General features: G+C 43.0%; 2 protein-coding genes across 2 annotated transcripts in view; both read right to left on the bottom strand.

Annotated features, from left to right (window-relative positions):
• LOC141100354 (volume-regulated anion channel subunit LRRC8D-like) overlaps positions 1-7,393 on the bottom strand; it is a 31,006-nt gene extending 23,613 nt beyond the window's left edge. The window contains exon 1 of the mRNA XM_073588772.1: positions 6,142-7,393. Within this exon, the coding sequence (XP_073444873.1) occupies positions 6,142-7,344 (1,203 nt within the window). The 5' untranslated portion in view covers positions 7,345-7,393. The remainder of the gene's footprint in view (positions 1-6,141) is intronic.
• On the bottom strand, positions 7,370-11,339 carry LOC141100440 (volume-regulated anion channel subunit LRRC8C-like). The gene is made up of 3 exons (XM_073588950.1): positions 11,210-11,339; positions 7,421-8,580; positions 7,370-7,376 (listed from the first exon to the last, which is right to left on the bottom strand). The coding sequence occupies exons 1-3, from the start codon at positions 11,324-11,326 to the stop codon at positions 7,370-7,372; spliced, it is 1,284 nt and encodes a 427-aa protein (XP_073445051.1). The 5' UTR covers positions 11,327-11,339.
• Positions 11,340-12,657: the final 1,318 nt, after the last annotated feature.

The raw sequence follows: 12,657 nt of genomic DNA, 5'->3' as shown, positions 1-12,657 counted from the left end.
GAGGAGAAGAGTCGCCTTAAGCTGATCGATCGCTGGGACTTCCCGGGTCTCGCTGTTTGAGGACATCGCAAAACCAGGGATTAGAGAAGCAGGAAGCTCATCTGCATATTTCGTCGCGAGTTTCCACCCATCATAGCCTGCATCAGCAATATGGAAGAGAAGAAAATCCACATGGTCACCTGCAACACATGCTACATGTTTACGGATCTTCCGGACCAAAAACTCAACTTTACCTGTCAGAAGTGCAAACTTGTTGCCCTCTTAGAGGAAAAGGTGCAGGGACTGGAAGAAAGAATAGCAACATTGAAGGTAATTAAAGAACATGAGGACTTCTTGGATGAAGCAGAAGCAACCATTCAGGATTTGGAAAGTGAGAAAAGCTTCAGAGCACATACAGAGGCTGAAAAGTGGAGCCATGTGACGAAAAGAAGCAAACGGATCAAGTGGTCATCACCACCCACACAGCTTAGCAACCAATATGAAGCCCTCATGCTGGAGAACGAAAATGGCATAGCTCAGGATGATAAAGTATCTACAAGAGAAGACACACTATCAACAAAAGAAGTTACTCTGTCAACAAAAGCGGAAACAAATGACACTCAAAAACACTCACGAGCAACAAGTAGTGCGTCGGAAAGAAAAGAAGAGTGGTAGTTGTGGGCGACTCACTACTAAGAGGCACAGAGGCAACTATCTGCAGGCCGGACATAACCGCAAGAGAAGTATGCTGCCTCCCAGGAGCAAAAATAAAGGATGTGGCCAACAGGATACCAACTATCCTCAAATCCAAGGATGACTACCCTTTCCTACTGATACATGTTGTGAAGCCTTTAACAGCTTTCTTCATAATTGTTTATTTATTGTCCTTCTGTGATTTCTTATGCTTGTCATTTATAATGCAACAGCGCCACCTACTGGCTGTCTGTACAAACAGCTTTGGAGTTCATTCTAGTCTACTTCTCTTGTTTGATCTATCCGGCCACCGTAGTCTCTACCTTTGACCCCTGGGAGACATCATATAACCTTATTCTCCAGGAGCCATTTTAGTTTTTCATTCCATGTGGTACTGAAGCATCTCTCTGCCTCCCGGCTTATAGAAGCACTGTCGGTAAGGAGATTCAGGTTTTGACTTAGGACTATCTATACGTCAGCGCTTTTGTGTTTCTCCTTTGTAGTCAGCATTAGTTAGATCTCGTTTCCGTTTAAATAGGAACTACTTATGTACATATCTGTGATTTCAGTTCATGTATTACCTTACTATGTATGTACCATGTACTAAATGCTCCTATTGTTGTTTCACAGTTTCACTCTGCTTCATTGCAATAAAAGTTGAATACGGAAACTTCTCCAATCAATGAGTTGCGTGAAGGGAGTTAGCTTTATGTCGATTTATGTACGCCTTACACATAAAGAGGACAGAACACATGTAGGCACAAATGACACGGCAGGAAATGACCTACCAACTATCTGCGAAGACTTTGAAATTCTGGGGAAGAAAATAAAGGAACGGAACGTACAGGTTGTTTTCTCATCAATCCTCCCAGTCGATGGTCATGGCATCAGAAGATGGAATTGGATACTACAGATGAACAACTGGCTACGACGGTGGTGCAGGCAGCAAGGATTTGGATTCTTGGACCATGGCGTGAATTACCTCTACGATGGACTTCTCGCAAGAGATGGGATACACCTCACAAAACCTGGGAAACACTCATTCGCCAGAAGACTTGCCACACTCATCAGGAGGGCTTTAAACTAGAAGAAGAGGGGATGGGAGGAAAAACAGCAGACAAGAACATGCAGCAGAAGGATAAACTAATCAAGGATACTAGATGTGGTACAGAGGACCCAAGACAGGGTACTCAGAAGGAAGCTAAGAAAAAGGAAGCAAAACTTCTTTCCTGCATGCTGACCAATGCAGAAGCCTGACCAATAAGATTGAAGATCTGGAGTTGGTAATGTATGACGAAAAACACAACATAGTAGGAATAACTGAGACATGGTTAGACGACAGCTATGACTGGGCGGCTAACTTGCAAGGATATGATTTGTTTAGGAGGGATCGTAAAAAAAAGAAAAGGGGGTGGAGTCTGTCTATATATAAAGTCCACTTTAAAGCCCACACTAAGAGAAGATATACAAGAGGGAAATGAAGAGGTGGAGTCTCTATGGGTGGAGATACAAGGAGGGAAAAGTAATAAAATCCTCATAGGGGTTTGTTATAAGCCACAAAATATAACAGAAACCACTGAGAATGTATTATTGAAACAAATAGACAAAGCAGCAAATCACAATGAGGTGATTATTATGGGGGACTTCAACTACCCCGACATAGACTGGGAAACTGAAACCTGCGTATCTCAGAAAGGAAACCAATTTCTGTCAGTGACCAAGGATAATTATCTGTCACAACTTGTGCAGGGCCCAACTAGAGGGACAGCCCTTCTGGACTTAATTTTAAGCAACAGGCCAGGTAGAATAACAGAAGTACGAGTCGATGGGCACCTAGGGAACAGTGACCACAATATAATACAATTCCACTTGTCTTTCAGTAAGGTGCCCTGGAAGGGGGTTACAAAAACGCTGAATTTCAGGAAAGCAAAGTTTGACCAGCTTAGAGAGGACCTTCGCCGAATTGATTGGGACAATGTCCTCAAAAATAGGAGCACAGAAAATAAAAGGGAAATATTTAAATCAGTTTTACACACCCACTGCGAGCTAGCCATACCGTACAGAAATGAAAGGGCTAGGAACAGGGGAACACCAATGTGGCTAAATAAGGATGTAAAAAGGGCAATAAATAACAAGAACAAGGCATTTAGGAAGCTAAAACAAGAAGGCAATGAAGAAGCATTAAAAAGTTATAGAGAAAAAAATAAAATGTGTAAAAAACAAATACATTTAGCAAAAGTGGAAACTGAGAGACTCATTGCTAAGGAAAGTAAAACAAACCCCAAACTATTCTTTAATTATATAAACAGTAAAAAGATTAAAATTGATGGTGTCGGCCCTTTAAAGAACAATGAGGGTGAAATCATAGAGAGCGATGTAGGAAAAGCAAATGTTTTAAATACTTTTTTCTCAACAGTGTTCACACAGGAAAAGGATTTGCCAGGGAAACTGCATAGTGATAATGTAAACTCCCCATTAAGTATTACCTGCCTAACCCAGGAAGAAGTGCAAAACCACCTTAGTAAGATTAAAATTGACAAATCACCAGGCCCTGATGGCATTCACCCTCGGGTATTAAGGGAGTTAAGTAATGTGATAGACAGGCCTCTATTCCTTATATTTAAAGACTCTATAGAAACAGGGACTGTTCCTTTTGATTGGCGGCAAGCAAATGTGGTACCAATATTCAAAAAGGGGTGTAAAAGGGAACCTGGAAACTATAGGCCGGTAAGCTTAACATCTGTTGTGGGTAAAATTTTTGAAGGGTTTCTAAGGGATACCATTATGGAATATCTCAATGTTAATGTTTAACTCCATATCAACATGGATTTATGAAGGCTCGCTCCTGTCAAACTAACCTGATCAGCTTCTATGAGGATGTAAGCTCTCAAATGGACCAAGGAGAATCATTGGATGTCCTTTATCTCGACTTCTCTAAAGCATTTGACACTGTCCCACATAAAAGATTGGTAAGTAAGATGAGAAAGCTTGGGCTAGGGGAAAATGTGTGTAGATGGGTAGGTAGCTGGCTTAGTGATAGAAAACAAAGAGTGGTTATTAATGGGGCATACTCAGATTGGGCCAGGGTTACTAGTGGGGTACCACAGGGGTCTGTATTGGGCCCCCTACTATTTAATATATTTATTAATGATCTAGTGGATGGCTTACACAGTAAAATATCAGTATTTGCAGATGATACAAAACTATGTAAGGTAGCTAACACAAAGGAGGACAGTTTGCAACTACAGACAGATTTGAGTAAATTGGAGAATTGGGCTGAAAAATGGCAAATGAGGTTTAACACAGATAAGTGTAAGGCTATGCACATGGGAAGGAGAAACAGATGCTATAATTACTTAATAAATGGGAAACTGCTGGGGAAATCAGACATGGAAAAAGACTTAAGCATCTTAGTCAATAAGAAGCTAAATTGGAGTGCCCAGTGTCAGGCAGCTGCCACGAAAGCAAATAGGGTCATGGGATGCATTAGAAGAGGTCTGGGGACACGAGATGAAAACATAATTCTCCCTCTGTACAAATCACTCGTCACACTTGGAGTATTGTGCGCAATTTTGGACGCTGGTGCTCAAGAAAGACATTACTGAACTTGAAAGGGTTCAAAGGTGGGCTACTAAAATGATAAATGGAGTTGGTTCACTAGAATACCCAGACAGGTTATCAAAATTAGGTCTATTTACTCTAGAAAAGAGAAGACTTAGGGGAGACTTAATATATATGTAAAAGTATTTAGTCAGTCAGCAATAGTGCAAGTTCCACCACTTAAAAAGATGAGAGGCGTCTGTAATTTACATCATAGGTAGACCTCAACTATGGGAGACAAACTGAGAAAAAAAAATCCAGAAAATCACATTGTCTGTTTTTTTTCATTTTATTTGCATATTATGGTGGAAAATAAGTATTTGGTCAGAAACAAAATTTCATCTCAATACTTTGTGATATATCCTTTGTTGGCAATGACAGAGGTCAAACGTTTTCTGTAAGTCTTCACAAGGTTGCCACACACTGTTGTTGGTATGTTGGCCCATTCCTCCATGCAGATCTCCTCTAGAGCAGTGATGTTTTTGGTTTTTCGCTTGGCAACACGGACTTTCAACTCCCTCCAAAGGTTTTCTATAGGGTTGAGATCTGGAGACTGGCTAGGCCACTCCAGGACCTTGAAATGCTTCTTACGAAGCCACTCATTCGTTGCCCTGGCGGTGTGCTTTGGATCATTGTCATGTTGAAAGACCCAGCCACGTTTCATATTCAATGCCCTTGCTGATGGAAGGAGGTTTGCACTCAAAATCTCACGATACATGGCCCCATTCATTCTTTCATGTACCCGGATCAGTCGTCCTGGCCCCTTTGCAGAGAAACAGCCTCAAAGCATGATGTTTCCACCACCATGCTTTACAGTAGGTATGGTGTTTGATGGATGCAACTCAGTATTCTTTTTCCTCCAAACACGACAAGTTGTGTTTCTACCAAACAGTTCCAGTTTGGTTTCATCAGACCATAGGACATTCTCCCAAAACTCCTCTGGATCATCCAAATGCTCTCTAGCAAACTTCAGATGGGCCCGGACATGTACAGGCTTAAGCAGTGGGACACGTCTGGCACTGCAGGATCTGAGTCCATGGTGGCGTAGTGTGTTACTTATGGTAGGCCTTGTTACATTGGTCCCAGCTCTCTGCAGTTCATTCACTAGGTCCCCCCGCGTGGTTCTGGGATTTTTGCTCACCGTTCTCGTGATCATTCTGACCCCACGGGCTGGGATTTTGCGTGGAGCACCAGATCGAGGGAGATTATCAGTGGTCTTGTATGTCTTCCATTTTCTAATTATTGCTCCCACAGTTGATTTCTTCACTCCAAGCTGGTTGGCTATTGCAGATTCAGTCTTCCCAGCCTGGTGCAGGGCTACAATTTTGTTTCTGGTGTCCTTTGACAGCTCTTTGGTCTTCACCATAGTGGAGTTTGGAGTCAGACTGTTTGAGGGTGTGCACAGGTATCTTTTTATACTGATAACAAGTTTAAACAGGTGCCATTACTACAGGTAATGAGTGGAGGAAAGAGGAGACTCTTAAAGAAGAAGTTACAGGTCTGTGAGAGCCAGAAATCTTGATTGCTTGTTTCTGACCAAATACTTATTTTCCACCATAAAAAAAAACAGACAATGTGATTTTCTGGATTTTTTTTTCTCAGTTTCTCTCCCATAGTTAAGGTCTACCTATGATGTAAATTACAGACGCCTCTCATCTTTTTAAGTGGTGGAACTTGCACTATTGCTGACTGACTAAATACTTTTTTGCCCCACTGTATGGCCAGCTTGTGTGGCCTGACTAGTAATTTTTATTTCCACCATATATTATGCATACTGGCCATCATCTGTGATAAGTCCACCCTAAAAGAAGACCACATTTGAATGTAGTTTAGGGTTACCCTGTATCCATACAAAATGTAATTACTTACAAAATAATTCTTGATATTCATCCTCTCTCTTATTTCATAGGGCAGTGTGTCAAATATCTCCTCCTCAACCAACAATTGGTTCCTTTTTAGGTAGGTACATTTCTCCAGTTCTGGAGGTAGCTTCTTCAAATTATTTTCCATGAGATCTAGGTAGGTTATCTGTGTTAATTCTCCAATATATGATGAAATAATAGATATTTTGTTATGGGAAAGCACCAGAGTCTGAAGCTTTTTGCAGGAGAAAAGTTGATTAGGCAAAAAGGCCAGCTTGTTATGAGAAATCGAGAGGTACTGCAGGTCAACGAGATTCCCAATTTCGTCAGGAAGCAAGTGGATATGATTATTTGAGAAATCCAAATAGGTCAATCTTGTCAGTTTGAAGATTGCTAAGGAGATGAATTCTAGATGATTATTGTTTATGCACAGCTTCTTAAGACTCAATACTTTATCAATATGTGGTAGAATAGAGATGTTATTTCTAGAAAGATGCAAAGAAACTAAATTCTTCAATTGCTGTAGGCTGGCCAGTTCTGCCAGTAAGCTCAGGTTGTTATTGCTGAAGTCCACCTCTTGGAGTTTTGCAAGGCTAAATATAGAACTGGGTATGTGATCCAACTGGCAATAGTTAAAAGTCAGCTGTTTAAGATTTGTGAACTTTTCCAAGAGGGAGAAAGATGACAGTTTAACATAATCATTGTGAATGGTAAGGCTTTCCAAAGTTTGGGCCAAACATGTTATGGCTAAAGGAACAGAAGATGTGTTAAGTTTGAGGAAAAGAAACTTGAGCTTTGTAAATTCCTTAAAGGATTGTAATTCGACAATGGTCTTATTTTCTGACTCAACTTGGCCACTGAGGTATAGCTCTCGTAGAGAAGATAGGTTGTACATCCAAGATGGAATCTCATCTGGATTGCTGAAATTCACTCTCAAGATGTGTAGGTTCTTCTTCAAAAAGTCTAGTGCTCTTCTTTTGACTTTTATGTTACAATTAGTGATCCAAAGTTCTTTCAGCATGCACAAGTTGGAAACATCACCTGTTAACACTGCACTTTTTATTTTCTCTAATTTTAGTACCTCAATTTCTTTCAACTGGAAAAGCTGTTCTGGGATGCCTGGGAGTATTGGTAATCGAATCTCAGTCTTGCCTTCTGAGTTGATGTTTAAACACTGCTGAAGTTTCTCTTGGGTCCAGCAGATGTTCATGTTAATTTGGTTTAGCTTGGTTTCACTAACATCTGATAGGAAGACTGCAAAATTCCACACATAAAGTGGATCGTACTGATCGATCAAATGAAGAAGAAAAGCTAAATCGTTAATCACATCAGGAATGTCATCTATACTTAACCCATTTCGGATTATTTCAAAAGAGTATTTTTGTAACTTGTAACAGAAGATCCAGTACACAGTGTAGAGGCACATCAAGGTGTACACGAAAAGTAGTAGCAGGAAGATGATGGACAACATGTTAAACATTCTCCAAGGCGTGTAAATACAGTTGAACTCAGTGAACCCCGAAATGTTTTGTGGCTCCACACAGTAGAATTCAAATTTAATGTCTGATGTATGATAAGTAACATATAAGAACAAGGCTGTTGCCAGCAGCACTCTTAATATAGCTTGTGTCTTGTACGTATAATAAAGTAAGCTCTTCCCCTCTGTGTGAAGACGGAAATTTTTAACTCTTTCAAAAAGAGCCTTTGCCTGCTCTCCTTCCTTCTTGTCAAGAATTGGCACATTTGTTCCTTTGTCTGTTACCTCTTTAATTAACTTCTTAGACCTCCTATGTGTCACAATAGGTCTCTCAGCTTCTTCCAAGCAGAAACTAACTTGTTTTTGTGGAGGTCTGGGTGGATCTTCTGACTGTTCTGTGATTACTGGTTGTTCTATATTTTCTATGTGAGATACAGATGGACTAATGGGTTCTGGTGCTTCAGACCTAGTTTCTGATGGATCCACATGAATCCTCCTCTCCTCATACATTGCTGGTTGTTCTATATTTTTTATGTGAGATACAGATGGACTAATGGGTTCTGGTGCTTCAGACCAAGTTTCTGATGGATCCACATGAATCCTACTCTCCTCATACATTGTCTTTGCAAGAGCTTTGGTGGTCCAAGGAGAATATAGGCACATTCCAAGAACAGTAATAAAATGCTTGATCCTTGAATGTGTCCCTGGAAACTTAAACCAAAAATTGCTGATAACCATAAAACCTGTTGAGTTCACTAAGATAAGGTAAGGAAAGAACCTTGCAAAATTTAGGACCATATGTTCATAGCACCATTGGTTGATTATTAAATAGTATTGTGTCTCTATTATAGTCTTGCGTCCCGATGTGAAATAGTAACTTGGAAATCCATGGATTGAGGTAAGATTGATGACATTTTCTAATAAAGGTTTTGGGGGTACAGGCACACAAAGCACTTTCTCACTATAGACCTGTTAATACAAAAAGAATAGTATCATCACTTAACAATGCAACTTATGGTGATAATTATATATATAATCAGATTTTAGGCGCATTTGATCTGGGACTGAAGGTAGTACAAAGCAAATCTGGGTAAATGCCAGGGCTCACAAAGATTGGATGCCCAAAAAGATATGGGTAAATTTGTTCTATGCTTGGCGTGCCCAAGTCAGAGTAGAAAGGGGACCAACTGCGTGTGAGACTTTGGTACTACTCCGGGAGTGGACCCGCTGGACCGTGGCAACGAAACTCCCACGGGCAAGCTGACCAGGTGGACCTCCCCCTATACAGGGAGTGTTTGGGGCAGGTCGGCGGGTAACTATCACCACGGCAACTGGTACCCAGGTAAAGAACCCAGGAAACCCAGTAGGACACAGGAGAGACTGGCAGATAATCTCCCTAGGAGAGGGACACGGCTGGCGGACAGATCAGGAACACGGATGGGACGGCAGGAAGCAGGCACAGACTGGAGAACACAGCTGAGAGACCAGGACAGGGCGGAACAGGACCTTGGGATTCCAGATCCTAAGAGAGAGAACAGCGGAGAGGAAATATTAGCTGAGGACAGGCTGGGAGCAGGGGTGCGCACAGAGACAAGGGGGTCAGGATCACTAGCAGGGCTCAAGAGATCATCAGGCACCGTCAGGAGGAAGAGGCGGCCTGATATAAGGAATCTAGTCAGGGACTTCCGGGTCACGACCCCTGCTGGCGTAGGCTGAGGAGAGCGCGTGCCCTCAGGGGGAATGGAGGGTGCACGCGCTAATGACTTCAGTGTGGGCGCGCGCCCGTCGAGGAGCAGGAAGCCGGGCGGAGGCGCGTGCCTGTTGGAGCACAGGAGATCGGGCAGGAGCGAGTGCAGGATAAGAGTGACGGGAACGGGGGAGCCGCGGTGAGGGCAGAGGCAGGCGAGACCGCGGCGTGGAAGCCACCAGAGGCCGGGACGGCAGCAGCAGGGGTGCAGGAACCAGCAGGGGCCACGGCGGGGACTGCGGCCGCAGCATGACACTGCGTCACAATGGTCCAAACATGCCTTTTGTTAGGCGTCAGGTTCCTGTCGCTGCACAACAGGAATCTCGAGCCTTGCCTTCTGCGGTCTCCCATTCCTCTCCGGCTGCAGTGGAGCCTGCTCAGCAGACTTGTCGATCCCGGCACTCTGCTCACACCAGCATTGTGGGTTTGGTTGCTGCTGCCACCTCTGGTCCAGCTATAGCAGCGCATGCTGACCAGCAGAGAACTACTCAAGGGACTAAGTCCTCCTTTTGGTCCACTGAGCATGCCCGTGGGACGATCTCTCATTGGAGATCGGAGGTCACATGTTCAGGTACTTCTCCAGCTCAGATTGGACCATCTGGACGGTCCCGGCAGGACGCTGCTATAAAAGGTTCGCATGGCCGCCCCGCCATCCGCTATGATAGACATTGAGTCTTTTGCTTTAGTGGTGTGTCTGTAGATGGATGTATGATTCTGGTGACTGACTCATTATATAACCCCCCTCCTTTGATACGTATGAGTTAGGGTCTTGTTAGTCCCAGCAGCTAGCACTAGTACTGCTTAGCGCCGCAGTGCAGTTAGCTCAGGTTCCATTAGCACCAGCGGGCGTCAGACAGTTCAGACACCACAACTCCGCATTTACCGCAGCGGCTATCCGTGCGGCGCCGTGCGCATTTACTAGCGCTTTCCAGCATGGTCCTTACGCTGGTTAGTGGCGACCGTCAGGGTAGTCGTAGCACCCGCTGTGTGCGATGTACTACTTCCACTTGTGCCCTGTGACGCTTAACAGGGCACGGTTATATGCCGGCTAGTACGGACTCCGTGTGGTAACAGAGTCCGCTCTTGCAAGCACCGGGTCAGTGGCTGCCCGCCGGTGTCCGGCCTCCACCTGTGTATTGTATCCGTCATTGTCTAAGCAGCAGGTTCCATCTCTGCACGGTGGACCCCGGGCTGCGAACGCTCCATATACCATCTTCTTTATCTGGTGCATTCCGCTAGCCCTTAACACCTTTAGTCAACCCTGTAGTAGATGATCAAATACTATCTCATAAGACTTGTTTAAAAATATTCTTTTAGTAAAAAGTAATTCAGGCACTGACATGGATTTACCATTGTCCATGTGCATCTCATACAATAAAGTAAACCACTCCTTGTTTTGGAATTATCTAGACAACAATGTTAGATGATGGGGGTAAAAATTAGTTTGCTTGGTCTACAACAAAGCAGTAAACTGCGTACATCCCCAAACAATCCAACTGAAGCCCTTTCACCTAATGCTTCCTTTTGAAGAAGGAGATTCCATATTGTACAATAGGTTTTAATACCAGAGACAGCTTAGCACCATCCTGTTGGGTACACCTTGTCGCGGTGGGATGGCTTTTATGCATTTTTTATCAAAATAGCGTTAACTAAGTACACAATGTTATTTACATGTATTATTACCATGTACTTGCTGTAGGGTATATGGTCGCTTTGTTTTTTCTTGGGTTTTGTCTGTGAAATTGACAGAGTGAACATGCTCTTACATTTTGAATGTTAAACAGCTTATAGTCTGGCTCATTTCTTTGCTTTTTCTTTATTGTGCAATGTCCAGCTGATTTCTTTACTCACCTGCAAACTGGCGGAGAATACAGACGCGACAAGCATAAGGAGGCTGAGATAATCAGACATGACGTCCCACCAGGGTTTTAAGATCCGTAGAGAAGGGTCCTGTGCAGTCAATTGCATGAGTACAGCTATAGAAATCATTTTCTATTGAGTAATAGCCTAAAAGAAACATGGACAAGACATTCTCAATAGCAATTAGATCAACTTCCAGACTACAGTGGTGGTTGAACTTCTTGTGCTTACTAGGCTCTGTGATGCCATAACATTAGTCACTAAAATTTAGAGAGGTTGTCCTTAGGACAGGTCATCAATATCCAATTAGTACTGTAGTGACACTCAGCAACTTCTCCAATCAGCTGTTGCCGGTGCTGGCGGTGGACAGAAGTGCTCAGTTGTTAGAGGTGCAGCGCTCCATCAACTGTATTAATTCAAATAGGGGGCGGAAATGCAGTACCCGTCCCGGCCACTATGCATTTGACGGAGCTGTGCAGCTCTGCAACTGAGTATTTCTGGCTGCTTGCACCAGGAGTAGCTGATCGGCAGGGGTGCTGGGTGTTGCAGGGCTAGGTAAACTCAAGAGGCACCAAGGATGCCGGGGGCAGAAATAAAGAGTGCCCCAGACCGAACCTGGAGGGCAACGCATATCTGTTTGCTCGACTCTAAGTGGCAGCCATTGATTGTTGCGCTGCTAAAATTTACAGTGAAAGTAGTTGTGTGAAATCCAGCAATCATATTGTGGTCGCATTAATTTATGAGCCACATTTACCATCGTTAGTAGAGAAATTATCCTAATGTTGCGTGCAAAAGTAGTCCTAGCCTAATGGGAAGGAGACCGACTGCAAACCACATTTTCAGTTGCCAGAGGAGGAATGGCACTGACTAATAATGATGTGGCACAGGTGCGGCAATAATAGAGAAATAGGGGGCTTATTTCTTGAAGGACGAGTTGTACTTCTGAATGGCACCATTGATTTTACCATATAGTGTCCTGGAAAATGGGGAAAAAAAAGTAAGTGCTGTGAAATTGCAAAACAAAGGGCAAATCTTTATTTTTTTAACCAAGTTCACCAAATGCTGAAACTGACCTGCCATTATAATTCTCTAGGTCAGTACGAGTTTGCAGATACCAAACATGTATAGGTTCTTTTTTATTTCAGCGGTGAGAAGAAAAATCCAAAGTTTGTAAGAAAAAAAGTGGTGCCAATTTCCGAGACACTCAGCATATACATTTTTCAGGATCTGGGATTGGGTGAGGGCTTTTTTTGGGTCCCGTGCTGACGGGTTTTTTTATACCATTTTGGAGTAGATACAATGTTTTTATTGCCTGTTATTGCATTTTAATGCCATGTTGCAGCAACCAAAAAACTGTAATTCTGGCGTTTTGATTTTTTCTCGTTACACCATTTACCGTTTTATATTTTGATAGATCAGGCTTTTCTAAACGCAGCGAT

This window comes from Dendrobates tinctorius, unplaced genomic scaffold, assembly GCF_039654945.1.
Source record: "Dendrobates tinctorius isolate UK_male_01 unplaced genomic scaffold, ASM3965494v1 ptg000104l, whole genome shotgun sequence".
NCBI lineage: Eukaryota > Metazoa > Chordata > Amphibia > Anura > Dendrobatidae > Dendrobates > Dendrobates tinctorius.
This window is presented reverse-complemented; position numbering and strand designations above follow the sequence as displayed.

Excerpts from the sequence above, each read along its gene's own strand:
- LOC141100440 (XM_073588950.1), bottom strand. The coding sequence starts at position 11,326 with ATGCAATTGACTGCACAGGACCCTTCTCTACGGATCTTAAAACCCTGG. Across the intron at positions 8,581-11,209 it reads TATTCTCCGCCAGTTTGCAG|GTCTATAGTGAGAAAGTGCT; the intron begins GTGAGTAAAGAA and ends TTGTATTAACAG.